The 22,482-nt window shown below is 35.2% G+C and overlaps 1 protein-coding gene across 4 annotated transcripts in view; it reads right to left on the reverse strand.

The window, feature by feature from the left end:
* Nucleotides 1–497: 497 nt before the first annotated feature.
* The window catches only part of LOC106872458 (shell matrix protein), a 101,518-nt gene continuing 79,533 nt past the window's right edge, over nt 498–22,482 (reverse strand). For 2 of the 4 annotated variants that reach the window (XM_014919467.3, XM_014919468.3), the window contains 6 exons: nt 12,851–12,904; nt 10,198–10,353; nt 9,226–9,584; nt 6,816–6,906; nt 4,807–4,883; nt 498–896 (listed from right to left, as the gene is read on the reverse strand). In XM_014919467.3, coding sequence (XP_014774953.1) covers nt 858–896; nt 4,807–4,883; nt 6,816–6,906; nt 9,226–9,584; nt 10,198–10,353; nt 12,851–12,904 — 776 coding nt within the window. In that variant the 3' untranslated portion in view covers nt 498–857. The remainder of the gene's footprint in view (nt 897–4,806; nt 4,884–6,815; nt 6,907–9,225; nt 9,585–10,197; nt 10,354–12,850; nt 12,905–22,482) is intronic. The other 2 variants (XM_014919469.3, XM_052969994.2) reach the window with 1 other exon arrangement.

Here is a 22,482-nt window from a genome sequence, read left to right on the forward strand (position 1 = left end):
ATATATATATATATATATATATATATATATATGTATATATATATATATATATATATATATATATATATATATATATATATATATATATATATATATATATATATATATACATACATATATATATATATATATATATATATATATATATATATATATATATATACTCTGTGTGTGTGTATTTGTGTGTCTGTGTTTGTCCTGCCACTATGGCTTGATAACTGATGCTGGTGTGTTTACCTCTCCGTAACCAGCGGTTCGGCAAAAGAAACCGATAGAATAAGTACTAGGCTTACAAACAATAAGTCCTTGGGTCGATCTGTTCGACTAAAAAGGTGCTACTCCAGCATGGCCGCAGTCAAATGACTGAAACAAGTAAAAGCATAAAAGAATAAAGGTAAATGAAATCTGAAAACTACGTTGTCTATTTTATTCATCGATAAATTACTCTAAGTAATCATAATACAAATAACAACTTAGACGAAAAAAACAAGAAATGATGCAGTGATTTTTTATTTTATTTAATAAGATTCACATAGTTATTAATTCTACTTTATTCAAAACATTATTACACCTTAGTTAAACTAGTTACATACAATTTTTGAGTTCCTCTGTTAAAATGGTTATAATAATATCATTGCTTCTTTTAAAATAATTACATTCTTAAAATTGTCTATACTTAAACTAGTTACAGTCATCGTTTCTTTTGTTAGAATGCTATTTTACAGTATTATATTTGCTGCTACAAAATTGGATATGGTAGTATTATTGCTGTTATTAATCTGGCAAAAAAAAGTTATAATTGCGTCTGTTTCACCGGTCTGGTGTTATCCTTTACTGTCCTTCTAACCGTTATATTATTACTGGGCGTTCTCCGGAATGCATGTGAACAGTTCAAACTGCAAAATCAAATATGAATAATTAAATATTGTGAATCGGTGAAAGTGATAATTAATGAATAAACTAATGATGACTGTTCTTGCTATTATCACAATGGTGAACGTGTAGAAGTGAGTGGATAACGTACTAACTTCATAACAGTATTTACCAGTCCTCGTTCGTTCTTACATTTCTCTCGTATTTCGGATGCACTGAAATATTTACTAGTAAAAGAACTGTAATCAACACAATCAAGAAAGCTTTCAGAATACATTGATTTTCTTGAAGCATGTACATATTCAAGTTACAGTAGCGTCGATCACATGGTAAGAGAAGTGCTCACAAGGTGTTTAATTTACAATATGTCCTCTATTCCCAAATGAAGTCAAACATCTTTATATCAATGTCAATAGGTTGAAAGCCAGTCACTATAACTCACTTTTCATATAAGCGATGAATTTAAGCTGAAAGACAAACGAGATCAATTTATCAGTTTTTGTGTATATACACCTATATACATATGTCTTTTTGCTTGAATTATTTTAATTCTTCCTATAAAAAAAAAGGCTAATTTCTAAGTTTGAACAAAATCTCCAACACAACTGCATAGTAGGATTTTCATTTTCAAAAAAGACAAGATTGTTTTTTTCTTTGTCTGAAACATCTAGCTTTTTCAAAATAATTACTTAGACATATAACATAACGAAGTCTTTCAATGATTCACAGACACAAATGTAAATTTATGGTCTTCATAAAAATGTATATTATGAAGCATCTGATTAGACATATTTTCGAAAGAGGCTACACTTCCTTTCAATATTGTCATCTTTCTGCACTTATTGCGATATATATTCATGCTTAACACTGTACTGATGTGTAGAATGTTTCATCTTTAGGACTTTGATAAACTAGATTCCCTCATGCAGTTTTGGGCTGGCATGGAACATTATCATTTGTGTCTCTAGGAGTTCAATCCGGACACGGGTATATGCATGTTATCTTTCTTCTTTAATTACTGAACTGCTTCTAGGATACGACGTGATGGTTTCTAACAAACGAAGTTCATCACTGGAACTTAAATTACAATAACGATGTTTTTAGACTGTTAATGGTCGTATGGGAAGTTGGTTACCAAGATGGAATGGTGGCCTGGTGCAATGTCTTGTGCAAGAGCCAAGGATTCTGGCCTTTTGTGACGAAATCTCTTCCTGAACTCCCTCAAAACATCCACAAAGTACTCTTTGTTGACTGTCTAACCAAAGGGAACCCAGTGGTTGTAAATGATGCCCTTGCTGTTGAAAAGGGGATCATCATGAACTTCCTGCTGGACTTCTTGGCTAATACACGTAAATCCATAAGCTGTATGGAGCATTTCATAAGATTTTTAGCGGTTTTGCCCTGTTAACATAAAACTTTATTGCATACCAATCTTCCAAATAGTCTTCCCGTCCCGACTACAAATCTGTAAAAACCTAAACTGTGACAAGCAGTGTTTAGGGGAGTGTGTTCAAAGGGCTGCTACAGCCGCCTCCTTCAATATGCAATAGCAGCTTATTAGATATAATAATCTAGGTCAGTTATAACATTAGTCTAAGTTAGTTTTCTGAAATGCACCTTATACACATGCAATGAACTTGAGTGTACATGTACTCTTAAGCACGCATGCCCAGAGACATTTTGGTTAAACTTCTGAAATGTTTTGCATAATCTTGCACTTCCACCAATGATTCTTTATTGTAATTCTACAGTTAGATATGAAGTCTTGTTTCTGAATAAGTGTACGTTAGTTAGTTAGTTAGTTAGTTATATAACCAATTATTCCAATGAATTCAAAGATAAATTTAGCATAATACTATGGATGTGAGATCTCAGTTTCTCACTAGATTGTCACAGTTGTTTTTCTTTTCTTTTCATTTATTTCCCATATTATATTCACGTCTGCAAGATAATTGTTTTCTGCTCCACTGCGCAATATCTTTGCCTGGCCTTGGTGCTTAGTAGTTGCCGTTGAAGGAGATAATGCAATACTCAAAGACTGTTTAGAATGGTGTTAAACCACTCTTCTTTTCATCCCTTGTAAAGGTAGTCAATTTGCTGTTGGAATCGGAATTTCTGTTGGTTATTATTAGCTCAATATTAATAGCCTTAATGCCTTATTCACTCTGATCAAGTAAAATAAATGCTAGTAATAGTACTGTAACATTACACATAGTGTGACCTATCGTATGTAGAGAGCACCGTGGGAAATTTTTTGTCCTCCAGGTGGAACATCTGATTATACGACTTCCTGCTAGTAGTATCATTGAACTTGTTCTGGTCCAGCTTTAGCCACTGGAAACTTACTTGTCGTAAATATATCGTTAGTGTTGTGAATAGTGTAGCTTGTAATTTCTTCTTGTTGACAATTATATAAGAATATTTGTCCAAAATCCATCCCTATGTCTTCTGAGGATGTTGCAACTTATTACTCTTCTTTATATCATTCGTACTTTTAGCATAACTGTTCCGTTTATCAACAATAATGCTTTGTAACTGGTTAGTGTTCCTGTGGTCTTCTATGTCAGAACCATAACCCTCATATTTCTTCAAGAGAAGAGATAAAGGATTCACTACCACTATAAACAACATAAGAAAGATATCCTGTAATCGCTTCCTGCATTATATATAATGTAATCGCTTCCTGATAATGACCGAAGATGACGTCATGTTGTTTGTTGGTTTGATTATGGTTTGTGGATCTTTAGCAAATCGTATGGCCACTAACCACTATGAACGAGGAATACTTTCTTGTAATATAGCCACGCGCAAACAACATTCTTTGTAGGCCGTTGGACCTCTCATGCGACATTTTGTTGATTAGAGGTTGGTTTAGCACATATACAAATTACTTTCACTCCAGCTGTTATTTTGACCGTAATTATGTTGTTGTTATTACAGAGATCCGAGAGAAATAAGCTGGAATAGGCAGTATACACTTTATACATTAGCTTCTGACATGCAATTTGCCGATAGCTCTCCGTCATGTGAGCAGCTTTGTTCTTTGGTATCAGAATTGTTTGTGCTAATGCCATCCAGCTTCGTATATTGATATCCCCACTGAGAGCTTTCTTTTAGAAATTGATAAGATATCGCCAATAAAATGTCAGTTTTATGTGCCAGTTGGCAACGATCAAGTCACATTCTGAATTCTGTCATTTTCTCACTGTATTAATCTAACCAATTCCCTTTATTTCCCCTTTCTTTTGATCCTATAGAGATAATTTCGTATATATCTAGGTAGTTTATATACAAGCCTTTTTTTCTGTTCATACAACCATGATCAAAATGTACATTTGGCAACTAAACTACAAATACAATACGACACTTTTCAGATTTGTGCACGTGCGCTTGTAGTCGTACATAAAAGAATGTTACTTTAACAATCTTTCTACAGGTACTTTTCAACGTTTGAAAAATGTAATTATAAGCAGCTCTCTGATTAGACAGTGAAATTTGGTTAATCATTATTATATTCTTTATGTTTTTTCTTTCGAGGAACATACACGTAAATACGTACTGTCTCAAGTTCTAGGACTCATAGAAATGATTAACCGTTTTTAATGGCGTATAAGTAACCGAGTTCACAATTTATCCTTTCAACGGGACGCCAGTCTCTCTCAAGGCTACTCATTTTACGGACGCGTTGACTGGACTGGACTTAACTGGAACAACGTGAAATGATGTGATTTGCTCAAGAACACAACGCACCGCCTGGTCTGGGAATCAAACCATGATCTTGCGATCGTGGGTTCAAAACCTTATCCACTAGACTACACCCCTTCAAATCGAAAACATATAAAGTTACACAAGCAACAAAAGCATTAGCATCACACCAACAATCGTTCCACCACACATTATTATTAAATGTTCATTTCAAGCTTTTATACTTACATCCCCAAGTTCGCCCGTAAATGATTTCCCATTGAATCCTCCTATAGTTAGAGCAGTGATTTTTTTATGGATAACTCCTTGAGAGAATATAATGATAAAATAAGAAGTATAAATATTAACATACAGAATTTTGCGATTTATAATAATTTATATACAATTTCTCATACAAGATTTATGTTTTTCTCTGGCAAAAGAAAAAGATATTAATCATTCAGACATAGATATGATTTATGATTAATTTGAAATATTATTGTTCCAATATCTAAATTGTTACTAAACAGAAATAGGTTATTCTTTATAAAATGCTACGGCTTTGTGGTGAGGAAACTAGTTTGAAGTATATAATTTGTTACTCTGATATAATTTATCTGACTTAATGAAGAACATATTGATATATGTGTATGTGCGATGGACAATATATGCTATACGTTTATCAATAACTCCATATATATATATATATATATACAGAGTGAGAGAGGGATACATACTCATAGACACGCATACATATGTATGTATATATATATATATATATATATATATATATATATATATATATATAGATGTATAGTATTACATATAAACATATATAATATATATATATGTATAAAAATCTATATATATACGTTATACAAGCACACAAAAACACACATATATTATAAAGAGAGAGAGACAGAGATATAGAAAGGTGAACTGAGATATTCTAATGTTATATACATGAGGGAAAGTGTGTATGAGAGAGAGAGAAACAGAGGTGGGTAGAGACAGTGAGATAGACGGATAGATAGGTAAGGAAGTTATAAGTTATATTTTTACTATTCCTACGTTTGTAGTTTTTGTGATTTTGTATGTGCGTGTGTATGCATGTATAACAAAAGTTCTGGACTTCAATCAGAGTTATAGTTACACAAACAAATACACACAAACATACACACACACATATTCTCCATATGTGCGTGTGATTATGTATAATTATGTATTTTTCTGCATATGCGTGCATATACATATCCATATGTATGTGTGTGTATCTATGTTTAAACTGAGGAAGATCTTACGTAATGGATTTATTTCCTGTTATATATTATGCAAACTTGAAACGTACGAATTAAATTATTTCAAAAATATCACTATTTGGCTTGACTTCATTATTACAACGCATACGACTCGCTGTCAATACAAACTAGCTGCTCCATACCCTACTTATGCGGATACTCTATCAACGATTTGGAATAGTTTGCTGTATTTGGCTCGTGTCAAAAATTCCAGCAGTGTGTGTGGGGGTGGAGTGTCTCATGAGTGCTACTAGTAACATAGAATCGAGGTATTACCTGTTGCATAGTGGAATCATCAGTATCTAAACTGGCTCCTCACCGGGCTAGTCTGATGAGGTGGGTTGCTGGAAATTCTGCTGGACTGGAAGCAAAATTTGTCAAAGGGACAGATAAATCCAGTGTAGGTTAAACCGGACTGGTGTCCGACGTGCCGAAAAACACTGGGAGGCACCCACCACCACCACCACCACTAGCTTTTGTTAAATCATGTCTCTAGGAGAAGATCACTCTGATAAAATTCCACTATGACAACATCCAAAAAGCCTTGACTCACCCTCTCAAATTAATTTAGACGACTCTGACGAGAATCCAATAAGATCTGAAAATCGACTAAGGATGTACATCATTTTTTTTTTCTAATCGAGAAACAGCCTAATTAGTCTTGCTTATATAGGTACTATATAGGTTACATATTATCTTATGTGTACTTATCTTTTCCGCTGTCGTCAATGTCTTTAAATAATGTCAATGAATAAGCATTAATTTGGACAGAATGCGCGAAAAGTTAATAGCAAAAATGTCACCGATTTCGGTGGGTCTACGGAGATCATAAGTACTACTGCTTCCCACCCTGACCTAGCTAAGAAAATACAAACATGTATATTATGATTTATTCTATTTTCATTGTCTTACCGTTAGTCAAACTTAATAATTAGTCTTGTCTAAGAGTATTTTGCTTACCTGTAAGTTTGCGTGATACAGTCGCATTGTTGCAAGAAACACGAAATTCCCGGCTGTTATACATTAGAGTTACATTGTTAAAACCGGGTTCCTGTGGAGAAAGTACAGAAACATTTAAACTCCTGGATTTGTGCGTTTCATATTTTCATTTTACGTATTTCTTTATAACGGTTGAAAACTCCCATTGAAATTCAATGGCAGTATTTGACAGAAATGTTCTGTTAATAAAGATGATGATGGTGGTGATGATGATGATGACGCCGACGACAGCTATGAAGATGAAGATGATGATGATGATTTTGATAATAGTGAAGCAGGGGAATTAACTCTTGATGTCATTTTGTTGAAATATGAATTCATAGAGAATATATTTATTAAATTAAATTCTATTTTATCCTTGAGTGCGCGTAAGGTATGCATCGCCGCTCCGATCCCATTTCCTTTTTATTTTTGTTTTTTTTTCATTTCTTATGAAGTAAATTCTGATTACCATCATTTCATAAAACCCTACGGTTGTTTTGACAAGTTTGAAAATCTCATGCTGAAACTAAAAACTGATCTTGTTTCTAAGTTCAACACCTTTAAATACATTAATACTATAGCTGGCAAAATCATTAGCTCGTCTTCCGGCTCTTTATATTTTCTCGTTATAATGGCAAAATATCTATATCACTAAATTATTTCAATGTAAAATTCTTTTTATCACATTTTAATTATTTATATCGCTACTTATTAAGCTATGTATGTTAACCGAATATAGATTATCCACGATATATCTCACGTCAGTAGTCAACAAAGTGCTCTACACTTTTTAAATATACTCATTGCTGGTTTCACATAATCCAGCTGCTCTCAAATTAACAACAATTCTTAATGAAGCAAGACAAAAGAATAATAAGTTGGAATAGTGTGTTACGTGTTATATCTAAGAAGCTATCTATATCTAATCTTGCACTCAATGTTCCAACTATTGTTCGTTTATAAAACAAAATAATAATCGAATTGATATGTACGTCTTCCTTTTGAATTTACTGAAACCGTGCCGACGTGGTTTAAGTAGTAATTATGTGAAACGTATTGTTCTGTTTTTATCATCAAACCTTGTTAACGGGGAATCACTATAAAATATTAATATGTCTAAAGAGGTTGAAATTACTTAGAAACAAGATCAGTTTTTAGATATAAACTAAGTCTCGTTTTATCTAACAATAACAGTTTTTTACTAGCTTTAATGATTTTCTCCTTTTGTTTATCATATATTCTACAGTATCTAGATTAGAACGATTATCATATTTAGTCTATAAAAGTACCAGATAACTGACAATTACACATTTCATTCAAATAAAAGATGATGGCTTGGCACAGTTATTAGAACGCCATACAAAATATTTTGCAGTATTTGTTCTGCTTCTTTGCGTTTGGACTCCTAATTCTAATGAGATCAATTTTACCGTCTATTCTTCTAGGGTCGACAAAATAATATACTAACCAATTACTGGGATCGATTAAATCGGCTGAATTCTTCATCCCAAATTTCAGTCTTTGCAACAGTGTTACAAATAACTGTCATATTCAAATGTAAAAAGAAGTGTGTGTGTGTGTGTGTGTGTGTGTGTGTGTGTGTGTGTGTGTGTGTGTGTGTGTGTGTGTGTGCACGTGAGTGCGTGTGTGTGTATGTGACTACGTGTTTATGTTTCTTCTGCACGCTACTTAACAACCGGCGCTGGTCTGTTTACGTCACCGTAACTTAGCAACTCGGTAAAATTAACCGATAGAGTAAGTACCAAACTTTAAGAATTCAGTACTATTTGTTCTGCAAACCTCGTCAAGGCGATGCCCCAGCATGACCGCAATCCAAATTAAAGATAAATGAATTACTTGTACAATGATCTGCATGCAAAACTGCCTAAGTTATCAAAATATGAACATTATGAATGCAGGTATCGACATGTGATGAAAGAGTTCAGTTTGCAATGACATGATATTGAGTTCGATCTTGCTATGCTGCACTTTGGGGAAGTGCCTTCTAATACGACATCCAACAAAAGCAAATCCGGCGAATGAAATTCTATAGATGAAAACTGTGTGGGATCATGTTTGATGCATTGTGTTTGATCTAGTGTCGTTTGACTTAGTCCGTTACTCGATTTAGCATCACTAACTCGCTTTAATTACTAATGCCGTCGTCCACCCTATTCTAAATACGAGTACAAAATCGCTGATCTTTGGGTAACTCATGAGTTCCTCTTATTTTTCAATTCCAAGGCCCTTTAAAATGGTCAAGAATGGTGAAGGACACTATCCTTATTCGTCTTACAAAACAATGAAAGAAAATATGGATTATAATGAAAACTGTAATGGTTTACTAAGTAACCTTTCACTTACGCTTTAAACGTGTAAAATCACTCACCTTATCTATCGTTATTGTTTCTTGTCTTGCGCTGGTTACAAGCTGAAAGACATATTTCTCTCCCTCAATTGCAGCAGAAATAGACGGGCCATCCAGATTTGAGCTTCCATCATTTGTAAAGATAATTTGTCGATCAGAAGTTTGAGCTGTACTCAAGATGGATAATGTAATGTAGAGACCTTGACGAAACGCAACATTGGAAAAACGCCAAATAGTCATTCGACTATTGGGGGAGAAGAGAGCTGTACCATTATTGGAAAGTGTGACTTTGGCAGAGTAAAGTGGTAAATTATTACTAGATTTATCGAAGAGATCGTTTTCGAAATTAAGAAGCAGAGAAGGGTTGCATCGGCGTTGATCTAAAAAGAATATATTTAGAATGAATCAAATCAATAAGTTAAGATTAATGGCGATATATAAAATTGTCATTCATAATATGCATGAAGTGTCAAAACTGAAACATAAAATGTTTGTGATTTATTCTCATTCAGTATATTGGATATAGCTTAACGTAAATACTTCCCCTGAGTAATGATTCACGTAAAACCATATGTGAGTATCAGAATGATAAAATTTTCGAGGTCTGGTAATTATAAATGGCAATCAGTATACACATCTATATGTATATATATATGTATAGCGCTATAAATATATGTATCGGTGTGTATATGTGTGAGATGCCTTTTAACCCCTCCATCATTTCGTTTTTTTTTCCCCCTTTACCATATCCACATCTGCAAATTCCGCAGCTTCAGCTTTCGTCACCAGTGATGATCTTCAAATAAAACGCCCGGATCAACTTCCAACTGTTCTTCCAGTTCGCGACAGGAAATTTTGATGATTTTATGGAAAACTACAAGAGCTCCGAAATTTATTATCTAAGGGTCAAAAATTACAATGAAACTAATTGCGTCAACGTACAATATAAGAAAGAAACAGTTTCATTCGATAAATATAAATCTGAATACAAACCTTCATGTCTTCTGGTGGCATTTGTGTCAGTAATACATAGACAATGATCTTTACTGTAAATGGTTCCTGGTGCACAATTCCGTGTGTAATTTCTATCAACAGTCATTTCTATGTAACTGTATATGTTGTGTGGATTTGGTAGAAATGGGCAACTTTCTGAAAATGGAAACATAATGCTTAGTATCTATGTTATGTTATATTATATCATATTAGATTATTTATAGATGCATGAAGCTCTACACCGTCCTTAGCACTGATAGTTTGATTACCATTTACGTGTGTATACACACATCTATATATACATGTGTGTGTGTGTGTGTGTGTTAGTTCAAGGGATAGAGAGAGGGAGAGGCAGACAAACAGACAGATAGACAGACGAAAAGACAGGTAGACAAACAGACAGACTAGTACAAAGAAATAGGCCTTGCATAACTGCCATACGTTTAATTTTCTAATGTATAAAGCGTATATAAATCGTGAGAAGATTAAGATCTTACTAGAAATACACTTACAAAGCCAGACATGTTTTACTCAAAAGTTGTTACATCGTGCATCTAGAAACAAATCCCCATTGGTCATTAAACTATAAATTAATCATCTACTACCAATTATAATTTCTAAATTTCTCTTATTTTCTTCTCATTTACTTTCTTCCATTAATATTTCCTTTTCAAAACTTCCTATTGTGCGTGTCCTACTATCATTTGACATATTATACAATGGCTGCAGAGCATTTGTTTAAGAGTACACGTCTACTGAACAATAGCACGTAGTCTAGTTTGCTTTAATATACTTGTGCTTGTTTGGTTGTATGGTTATCAGTGTATGTTTGTGTGTGCATGCGTGTACGTATGTGTCTGTATGCATAAACATGTGTATATAATAGGTGAATAGGACGAACGCCAAAAATCTATTAAAGTTGCTTTAACCGAGTTACTTCATTTTCGAAAACATTATTGCTACACCTATTCAAAAGGCAACTATACAAAATATATTCCCCCGTTTATGAAATAAATAATGTGGGTGGGGGAAAAGACTGATTCAAAGCATCGAAGTAGTAAATTATTTCATAAGATAAACCGGTTCTAGTTTAACTGAAGTGTTTAAAACGAATTAATTGGAGATAAATCTACTGAGTTATTAAATTCTTTGTCGCAATTAGAATGTGAAACCTCCTTGCTTATTATTCTTTTTCGGGAGTATTTTTAAATTCCAAAGAAGTTAATATTGGCTGGAACGGTTAACACGTCTGTTGCGTTCCTTTTAAATTGCGTGATCACAAATCATTTTAAATTGCTAAACTTCAAATATTAATGTGATTATTTCCCTTTTATTTCTGAAAGATAATATTCTGTTCAGAAAGTAATCTGCTTTATACATGTAAAACTATTCAGCCTCAAATATAATGTTTAGCGTTATATTTCTAATTTGAATGTCAACCAATACAAGACGTTAACAAAAGTTCAAGTGACTGACATTTGCAATTAATGTCTGGTAACAAAACTAGTTGTTTATGATCAAATACGAGAGTTGTATGAAGATTAAAAGAAAACCCAGAGATATGAGAAAAAGATGAGTACAAAATACCTATGTTAATGATTATTTATTAATTGTGGATATACAGTGACTTGATTTGGAGACATTTTTATGGACAATGAAGTGTAAGTCAGAAAAAGCTTTATCAGTGCAGGCCGGCCACGAGAATTTGCTGATCTAAAAGATGAAAGGTAGCTGGAACTAATAGTCAAGCAGTTTCAACAGGACATTTGCTTTTATATCATGAGTAACAACACTGAATCACCAAATTACCCCGGTCATCATGAACTTCAATGATCGTTGGTCTGCTGATTTGAACCTAAAGGACGACTACTGCACTACCTAAGCCGTTGAAGCCAAATTCTTTCAAATATCCCACTACTGTCACTTTTTATATGTGCGTCGTGTGATTAGGAATCTGCTGCTCTCTAGGTTTTGCGAGTTTTCTACCCTGAAAGAATTATGAGCAGTAAAGCTACCAACTTTCACAGTAAAACTTTAATACATATTAGAAAGAAAACCAATTAATCGTTCTGTGATGTACCATCTATTGTATCAGACTGGTTCCAATTCACAGATGTAGATAATCAAAAGGAGTTGCATGGTTTCTGGCAGTTTTTAAGTGATCGTATTAAATTCCCACAAGATATCGACGCTAAAGATATTGGCAGTATATCATTATTATTATTGCTAACATATCGAAGAAAGCAATCTTTGATACCACAGAACACCAGCAAGAGACTACTTAGATTTGTATCTGTTTTGATTTAGCGGGAAAACATCTTTTCACTAATTGAATCCTTCCTAAAATTTAGCGTGAATGAGACTGTTTGCATAAACAATACAACGTTGCTTACGACTCTATGATCGTATGACTTAAATTGATCTAAACCTCTCTTGATAGTATTATTATTTTGGATGTTATATTTATTTCGGTTGCATTATTTCGATTGATGTACAAGTATAGGTGTGAAGAGTTAATCGTAGGGCGTTAACAATATCTGACGATTTGCTAGTATTCAGATTTACCGTTCTTATTATAAATTACGCCATTCTGAAACATTTGCTCTATGAGAACAGAAGTTTGAAAAACTTAAATGTATTGAGAATTACCTACTTTCAGTTGCGTTTTCCACAGTAGAATGTTCTTCAAAAGCAGTTACAGTATTTTCTAATGAGTAAAACAAAAGAAAGTGTTTAAAAATTCGCATAGAAAATCATATTGAATTAATTATATCTTAAAATATTATTGTTTAACCCATTACCTACCAGTAATCTCATATAAGATCACTTAAAAATTACAAATTTCGTAATTATCTGTCAATATTTACACATATCTAACCTTTTTGCTATATCTACTAGGTATATTTCTCTGATATTCAAATGAGGTTTGCTAATTTTTCACCCAATATCTCGCTTATTTCTATTTAAAATGTTATTTTGAAATGTTATTTTGATCATTCCAGCGTGTTTCTAAGGCTGTTTTATGCTAGAAATCAAAGTTTCATAAAAAAATTCCAGTTACTAGAATTATGGGAGGTAATTATGGGAGGTAATTCAACATTTGTTGAAATTTATAGAGAATACTAAAAAAGAATTTTGAGCCATATTGCGAGGTACTAATAATATTCTAACACTAATTGATTTGAAATTACTGCTGAAAAAATATTTAGAATTATGGTCATTACGTTTACCTTCATAATTTCTATTTCTCAATGTAATAGTATGACAAATGTTGCTCCGCTTTGATACTTCAGATCAGTGAGCCTCAGCAATTTGTAGCTCGGCGTCCCTTTCTCATATTTTGCCCAAAAATGCAACAGAATATTTTAATCAAAAACTAATTGTACACAATGATTCTAAGTGTTTTTAGAGTAACCCATCCATCACTAGCCTCTTTTCACATATTTGCACTAATACCGCCTAAGGTAATTTCTGATAGGTATTAATAAAAGAAGGTTACGAAAAATATTATGAAATTATACTAGATTTTTGCATATCATTAATCACGTTCCTTCTTTTTAATTAAACACAATATACTATTCACATTCTAATTGCAACGAAGATATAAAATCTATTTAAAATATGAATTTTGATGCCAGGTTTAAACATTTTACCTCTAAGAAAATTCAGAACCCATTTAAATACCCAGAGGCCTCTCAACGCCTGTGTCCCTTTTGTGAAACTACAATGTCCTTGACAGGTGTTACCACCCATGTTATTAATCGCTGCTTTAGATCACAATGAGTGACGTAATTTATAAGAATGTATTGCTACTAACGACACAGTTCCAAAACATCTCTTATAAACTGCTTTTGTTTTCTCTAGCCTTCAACTATAAGTAGACATATGTGTGTTTATATATACGTGTGTGTGTGTATGTCATTATTTAGTTTTATTTCCAGTTTTCTTGCCAACAGAGAAAGAACCGGTTTCTTACCTAGATCCAAAGCTCCCTCAATGGAAATTCAACATCAGCTACAGGGTATTTTTGTATGTATATATGCATACATGTATGTATGTAAGTGTATATACGAGCAGATTTGGATGTTTTGTTTTATGTATATCTTCTCATGCATCTACTTGCATATCTAGACATGCTCATATATACATAAATGATAAACTTCTGGAAAGTTTTACAGATGTTTACTGTTCCAGTGATGGCTTGGGTCTGTAGTCTTCGAATCAGTTTTCTCCTTTCTGGTTTTCAGAAGCCTAATTTTTCAAGATTAGTATCTAGGCAGTGTGTTACGTATGTATGTATGTATGTATGTATGTATGTATGTATGTATGTATGTATTGTGGTTCGGTGCATGTATGTTCTTTTTTGTTTTTACTTAGGAAGGAGCTGGTTTCTAACAAAGATACAATGCTCAATTGCTGGAATGATGATAAGGAAAACAATGTCACATTTTAAACTTGATAAAAGTCTTGCATATTTTTACAGTTCCACTTACTGATTGCATTTGTAATGCGCGAGTTAATTGCTTAATTTCTTTTTTTGAAAATCCAAACTTATCCAGACTGCCAGTTAGTAATTTACTCACAAAGCCAAACGCATCAATTATTATTGGTATAAATGTAAATATTTTTTATCTGAATATAGAAGCTGAAGGTTTCGAAGCAGTTGTCTATAGTTATGTATGAACGTATGTATGTATGTATGTATGTATGTATGTATGTATGTATGCATGTATGTCATTATTCAGTTATATTTCAAGGTTTCTTGCCAATAGAGAAAGAGTCAGTTTCTGACCTAGATCCAAAGCTCCTTCATTGGAATTTCAACATTAACAACAGGGTATTTTTGAATGTACATACGTATGTGTGTATGTATGTTTGTATGTATAGTAGTTATGAGGATGATTATGCAAAAATAGTCAGCACACGGAGTGTTCTAATTCTACAAATCCGATAATCAGATTAGGTAATCTAGAGACAGGTGAGCTGGCTAGTATAAACATTCGAACGAATATCAATAAAGACGGAGATAATATATTCCACAGGTGTGTGGAATATAATTTGTTACATAATCTCTATAATAAGCATGATATTGAATGGAATAATTCTCTGTTTGAACTTTTTAAATTACATATATATGTGTGTGTGTGTGTGTGTGTGTGTGTGTGTGTGCGCGCGCGCGTGTGTATGTGTGCGCGCGTGCTTGTGTGTTGTGTGTGTGTGTGTGCGGTAGAAATCTATGGATGCACAAACGAACAAAACGGAGAAAATGAAACAAGTATGGACGAATTGTTCAGAAACACCCACGAGTAGGGAACAGTTCTCAAAAATAGCCCCCTGTTGTTTTCCCCAAAAATTGTTGTCATCGGAATCTACATAGTCCGAGGTGTATTTGTAGAGAATTTCATTTAAAAATATCCATTTACTTGGAAGACGAATTGAAGTGGACTCCGGTGAATTTTCCGAAATTACCCACCCCGACCCCTCCTAAAATACACACACCCCAAAAAAAAACAAATATGTATATTCGGAATCTACATAATATAACACATATTCGTAGACAATTTCATTAAAAATATCCATTTCTCTGAAAGTTATGATCATCCAATGTAATGGACTAATCCTCTAACCCAAAACTTCAAGCCTTGTGCTTTTAGTAGAAAGAATTCTTTTTTTTCTTTTTTGTAAGGCCCAATACTCATAAGACCCGTTACCGGTTTCCATGGCATGTAAGTGATTGAGCAGATCCGGTTTCCATGGCATATAAGTGAAGAGCAGATCTGGTTCCCGCAATAGAGACAAATTCCTTTAAGTGAACACATAGAGAAATGTGCAGGTAACATAAAACCAAATTTCACAGTTTTCCCCATCTACCAGTGCAAAGATGCAATTTCTTTACAAGAAGGTTTAAATAAAGAAAATGTTTTCATCGAAAAATACAGAACACGTCTAAATATGCACGCATAACCAAGTTTGATCTCTTTACATATTTTAATTCACAATTACATCACTTTACATATTTATAATTTAGTTTTCGAATATTTGTGTATATATACATTCCCCCACCACACCGAAAGCTGAACAGTTATCTCCCCTGCTCACAATAATAACGATAACCAATTACCTCCCCTGAGATTTTTCTACTTGTTGAATAATTCACTCATAAATTTCACACACAACATGGACCAAAAACATTTCTTAAGAAAAATTTTTATGTCATGAATAGCGAAAGCGAAACCGGTCGACAAACACAATACAAGATACATTAGATATATTAAAAATTATATTAAAACTACGTAAAGTGTGTGCATTTTTCCTTCTTATATATATATATATATATATATATATATATATATATATATATAAACATATACATATATATATATATTTATACATTCATATATATATATATAAATATATATATATATATATATATATATATATATATATATATATATATATATATATATATATATATACGTATATATATATGTGTGTGTACAGGTTATAGGCGTAGCATTTTGTCTTTAAATCAACGAGACACAAAATATATTACATATGGAATGTTTTAATTTAACTATGAATGGTAATATACCACGTCAGAGATTGTATCATACAAATGTATATTTGGACACATGCCTAAATTATTATCTTTTTTTGGGCCATTGGTATTTCCCATAATTCTTATTTCGAAATAGCTATTATATCAAAATACATTAAACGAAAAGCCATAAGTCGTTGCTAGGTATTTTCTTGGACAATAGATAATTAGTAATTATTTTCTCTACTGCCGTAAATAATACGAACTGGCTGATTTCCAATGAACATAACACATCGATACACAGAATTCTGAAAAAATTTCAGTCTGCTCTTAGTTTTCTAGTTTTAAATTCATTGTGAAACACAGTTAAATCCAACACAATTCTCACATTAACGTTGATATCTGTATTAATAATGAACAGTCATGAATATTTAAGGAACATCAGAACTTGCGAAGTGGTTTGAATTAGTTGGTGCTATACTTTGTCCCAGATATCTGGCGTAAATGGACATTCATACGCAAATACTGATATCTTAATACAATTTGTAGTATCTCTTGTATTTAATCTGTTACTTGTTTCAGTTATTGGATAGCGACCACGCTGGGGCACCACCTTGAAGAGTTCCTTTTAGTCGATCACATCGACCGCAGTGCTTATTTATGCCTCGTCCATAATCTATAGACCTCTTTTGCCGAACTGCTAAGTTACTGAGACGTAAACAACCAACACTGGTTGTCAAACTGTGGGGAGGAGACAAACACAAATACAAAAACACACACAAACATACACGCACATACACACACATATACACACACACATACACACACATACGCATGCACGCACACATGCCGTATACACACGATGGTCTTCCTGTCTACCAAATTCACTCACAAAGCATTGGTCTCCCAAGTTGTCACGCATTAAAACTGAACCTGAAGCCCCATTGTTGCAAAGCTAGTTTCTTAACCACATACTCATACCTACGTCAATAGATTAAGGTCTCTTGTACGAACTTGTAAATGGCTTTCAGAAATGTTACAAAAAGTAATCTTATGCAAGAGTAGACTTTTCTATTTATTTTTTCTGTAAAGCGGTTCGGCAAAAGAGACCGATAGAAAAAGTACCAGGCTTTAAATAATAAGGCCTGGTGTCGATTCATTCGATTAAAATTCCTCAAGGAATGGCAGCAGTTCCATGACTGAAAAGAAGAAAGAACTAAAAATTTCAAACGACCACCGTGTATCACAGAAGATCCAGGTTTCGTATTTTCAGAGTTGACTTTCAGAAAACGTACCAAACTATCTTGAGCCTCTTTGTTTCCAATTCCTCTAATCAGTGCCATTAATTTATAGACAGTTAAGAAATTATTTGTTACAATACATATAATTTTAAAATCAAGTCGAAAACAATAATAAAATCCGTTGTAACACTTATATGAACACTAAGGTTGGTTATTTCGAGTAATTTCCAAAGTTCCATTTAATTTGTATTAGTGCATAGGAAAACATTATTTCAGTGTGACATTTAGTGACGATAATTCTAAGAGAGTCAATGACACCTTAAACATGGTTAGAGCAGAATATTGTTAGTTTGTAATAAGCATTGCAGTGCAATAACATTTGGTATGTTTCAGTAAGATTCATTACGTTTCTCTGGAAATATTCTAAAACTTCTCACGTTGATGAACCTCGTAAATTAGTTTATCTTTAACAAATGTTTTAATAATATGGAACTACTGGGATGAGGATACTCAAACTGTGTGCTTCATTTCTAGCAATTAATTCTCTAGAGTCATCAATTATAATTAGTGACATTCGTGTCTTGGAGGATCCGAATTATTCCTGCTACACTACTAATTATCATTGATAACAATTGAACGCTTAGCAATTTTGGCCAGTAAATCAAATCACTCAGAAAAATACATAAATTGGTTGTTCACATTTGATATTTTTAGATTGGTACTTTGTTTACAGATTCTTTCTTCCATTCGAATTGATTGCCAAAATAAAAATTTCATTCCCAACAGATGCCATCAAAATGTTGCCAAACGTTTAGAGCCACAGAGAACCACATAGCCACACAAAAACACATACACACGCACGCTCTCTCTCTACTTATCTATCTATCCATCTATCTGACGGACGGTAGACACATCGGCTCCCATGTAAGTTGCATTTTTCACCTCTTAAAAGACCTGTTTTGTTCTTAAATTTTGTATAAGTTGTGTATAACACAAAATACTTCGTGAATATATATTTTTCAAATCGGAAATAGCTCTATTTAGAGCCTTATTTCCAAAAATTCAAAAACATCTTCCTCGTTCCTAGCCATATTCTGTAAAACGAATATGGCTATGGTATACAACAAGGCCGATTTCCCGACTCTAATGCCAGAGGCGAAAGAACTTAATGCCGTTCCGCATGAACGCAGACAGATGGTGGAGAAGAGCAATGATTGTGAATCTACTGCTGCTGCCTCAACCACCATCACTACCACTATCACGTGTAAAAACTCTGCTGCTACAGCAGTCTTGCCTGCCACCGTCACCAGTGAAAACAACAAAAACAACAACAACAACAACAGCAGCAACAACAAGGACACAAATGTCCTTGCTAACAAAACCACTGTCCTCACCACTGATACCACCACTACCGCCACCACCACCACAACAAACACGAACTTTGCCGAGGCTTTGAAGCCCAGAAAAAGAATTTTGAATATATCGAAAGAGAAATTATTCGCATGCAAAAGCATGCTAAGTAAAAAGGACGTTACAGTCCATCTTCAAACACCTGCGGACTTTAAAATAAACATAGATAAAAAAAACTATCATCTACGGAACCATTAATTTAAAGACAAAGACACTGGAAAAATTCACTCAAGAAAAAGTTGAGAAGTGCTTAAAGCCGCTATGGTCTTATAAAACTTACATAACGAGAGGAATGAAGTTCGCAACAATAGAGATAAGACTCGACAGCGAGCAGCGAGCCAAAGACCTCACCACAAAGTCATTACAACATGAGAACCTGCTCATGATCCCTACGTACCTTGGTCGCAGGGTTACGAAAATAAAGATTTCGAATGTGCCTCCTGAAATTGAGGAAGAATGGCTCGTATCTGCCATATGTCTCGGCATAGAGGAGGAAATAAACATTCTAGAAGCATCTGCCGTGTACAATGAAAACTGGATTGGCCAGGAATTTCAACTCCTGGTACAAGTTGATCCAGCAAACTACGAAAAAATTCCACATAGAATCCAATTAACTGAGGATTCAAGCTTTCATGTTTCCGTCGAAGGCAGAAGGCCAGTTTGCTACGTTTGTAGTAGCAAAACTCACCTTCAAAACACATGCCCAGTAGCCCAGGAGCAAAGGCAACAACAACGTCAACAATACCAAGAAAGACAACAACAACAACCACAAGAAAACCAAAAGCACAAGAAAAAAACAGCATTACTGCCTACACCGCCATATGCACAACTGGTCAAGCAGCTGTACAACGAAATGGAGAATCGTCAGCAGCCAGCAACCCAGCCGAACCAAACAACAACACCACCAGTACCACCAAGAACAGAATCAGCATCATCACCACCATCACCACCATCAATAACAACTCCACAAGAAGAAGGGAACACGAAAAAGACTCCCACCCCACCCCCAAAAACCCAAACACCACATCCCAACTGTCACGAAATAGCACCAACACCACCAACAACAAAATCAACCCACACAAAAATAGACCCCAACACCCTTCCCCTCCCACCCTCCGATTCCTCCGACATGTCGTCAGATGAAGATGACACAGAGGATTGGCAAGTGGCCACGGGGGGAAGAAGAAAAAGAGGAAAAAAAAGAACGGAAAAACAAAGCGGGGAGGTTTACCAGCCCCGAAACCAACACATCCACAGAAAACAAAAACACCAACACAAACGCACCAACACAGAACCCCACAACAATGTTGACAGCGATAAACACAAACAATCCAGACCTAATGAAATTCATTAGGTCAAACACTAACATAACAGAAAATGACACGAAAACAAGCAATCACCCACGCACAACACCACCACAACACATCAAAATCATACACGTAACACGTAGCACATACAATACACTGAAATCTCTCTACCCGGATGCAGTAGGGAGATTCCAGAAATATTCATCAAAAAAACTGTACAAAGACCTTCTGAGAGAAGATTGTGAGGCGAAGAACTAAGAACTTTCGGACAGTAAGTAACTCTCTCTCTCTCTCTCACTCTCTCTCTCTCTCTCTCTCTCCTTTCGTGTGTAAAACACAAATTTTGGTAGAATCATGCTCAAAATAGGCAGTATAAATGTATGTGGCTTGGGTCGCCTTGGAAACAAGGGTATCTGTTAAACGACATCAAGTCACAAAATCTGCATGTCATAGCCATCAGCGAGACCAGACTCCACAGCCCGCGGGCCCTCCAGCACATGTTCGGCGGACATTTCAACATTTATTTTTCTCCGCGTCTGCCGCGAATGGGTGGAGGAGGCACCACGGTGCTTCTTCGGAAGAGTTTGGACCTCAAAGTAAAAGCAATTTTCCTAGACCCGGAGGGTAGGCTGGTCGTCTTGGATGTCGACGGCAGCAATGGGTGTACTTTTCGACAGATAGCAGTTTATGCACCGTCTTTAATAGGCAGGCCAGATTTCTATCGACGTCTAGAGGTTTTCTTGGGAACGTCTCGACCTTTACTTCTAGTGGGGGATTGGAACGCTACCCTGGACACGCATCTAGATTACGCAGGCAGCGATAGCAATAGAAAGGGATGCAAAAGCCTCAAAGACCTGCTCAGACGTTTCCAACTGTCTGACAGGTACCGACTGGACCACCCGAATGTGCCAATGTGGACATGGAGTAACCGCATCGGGTCGTCCAAATCGTACTTAGATAGGGTATTCTGTAGGACAGTGGATAAGGATAGAATAGGTTGTCCACAATTCCACGCTTGACTTAGATAAGACACATAGACAGGGTCCCTGTTACTGGAAACTGAACGCGTCGTTCACGGCACGCTAGGCTTACAGGGACCGGATTAGCACTTTAGTTAAGAGAGCATTAACGGGTGCCATCATCAACAACAGATGGTGGTATGCCCTCAAAAAAGCAATCAAGTCAGAATCGGTTAGGTACAGTAAGGCCCTAGCGTTAGACCGAAATAGAATAGAGGGAGACCTAGTTAAGAAACTAGAAGAGGCACTTAGTACTGGCATCGCGTCCAACGTAGTGGCAGCGAGGTTGGCCCTCGACCAACATTTCAACGCCAAACACGAAGGATGCGTTGTCAGAGCTAGGATGCGTGCTCTGAGGGACGAGGGAGTTGGAACGGCCCGAGAGGCCCGAGTAGCGGAGGCGCAACGAGGCAACAGAGCCACCATTAGGTCTCTGACAGATGAAGAAGGGCGCGAATTACTCGAGCCTGAAAGCATGTGCGAGGCCTTTCAACAGCACTTTGCCCGACTGTTCGGGACAACTGGTGAGTCAGAACGCAGAGTGGACTTTAGTGCTTACCTGCATGGCCTGCCACGACTCTCAGCAAGAGAGGCGGAGTGTTGTGAAAGACCCATCACAGCCGCGGACGTACGGGATGCGATGGCAGGTTGTAAGAGAGACAAGTCGCCAGGCTTGGATGGTCTGCCCTACGAACTTTATTGTCATATGCCAGACTTGTTTGGAGGCGTCTTGGCAGCTGTCTACTGCAACTGCCAGCAAAACGGGAGCA

Source organism: Octopus bimaculoides, chromosome 8 (genome assembly GCF_046866305.1).
Source record: "Octopus bimaculoides isolate indiv1 chromosome 8, ASM4686630v1, whole genome shotgun sequence".
Lineage (NCBI taxonomy): Eukaryota > Metazoa > Mollusca > Cephalopoda > Octopoda > Octopodidae > Octopus > Octopus bimaculoides.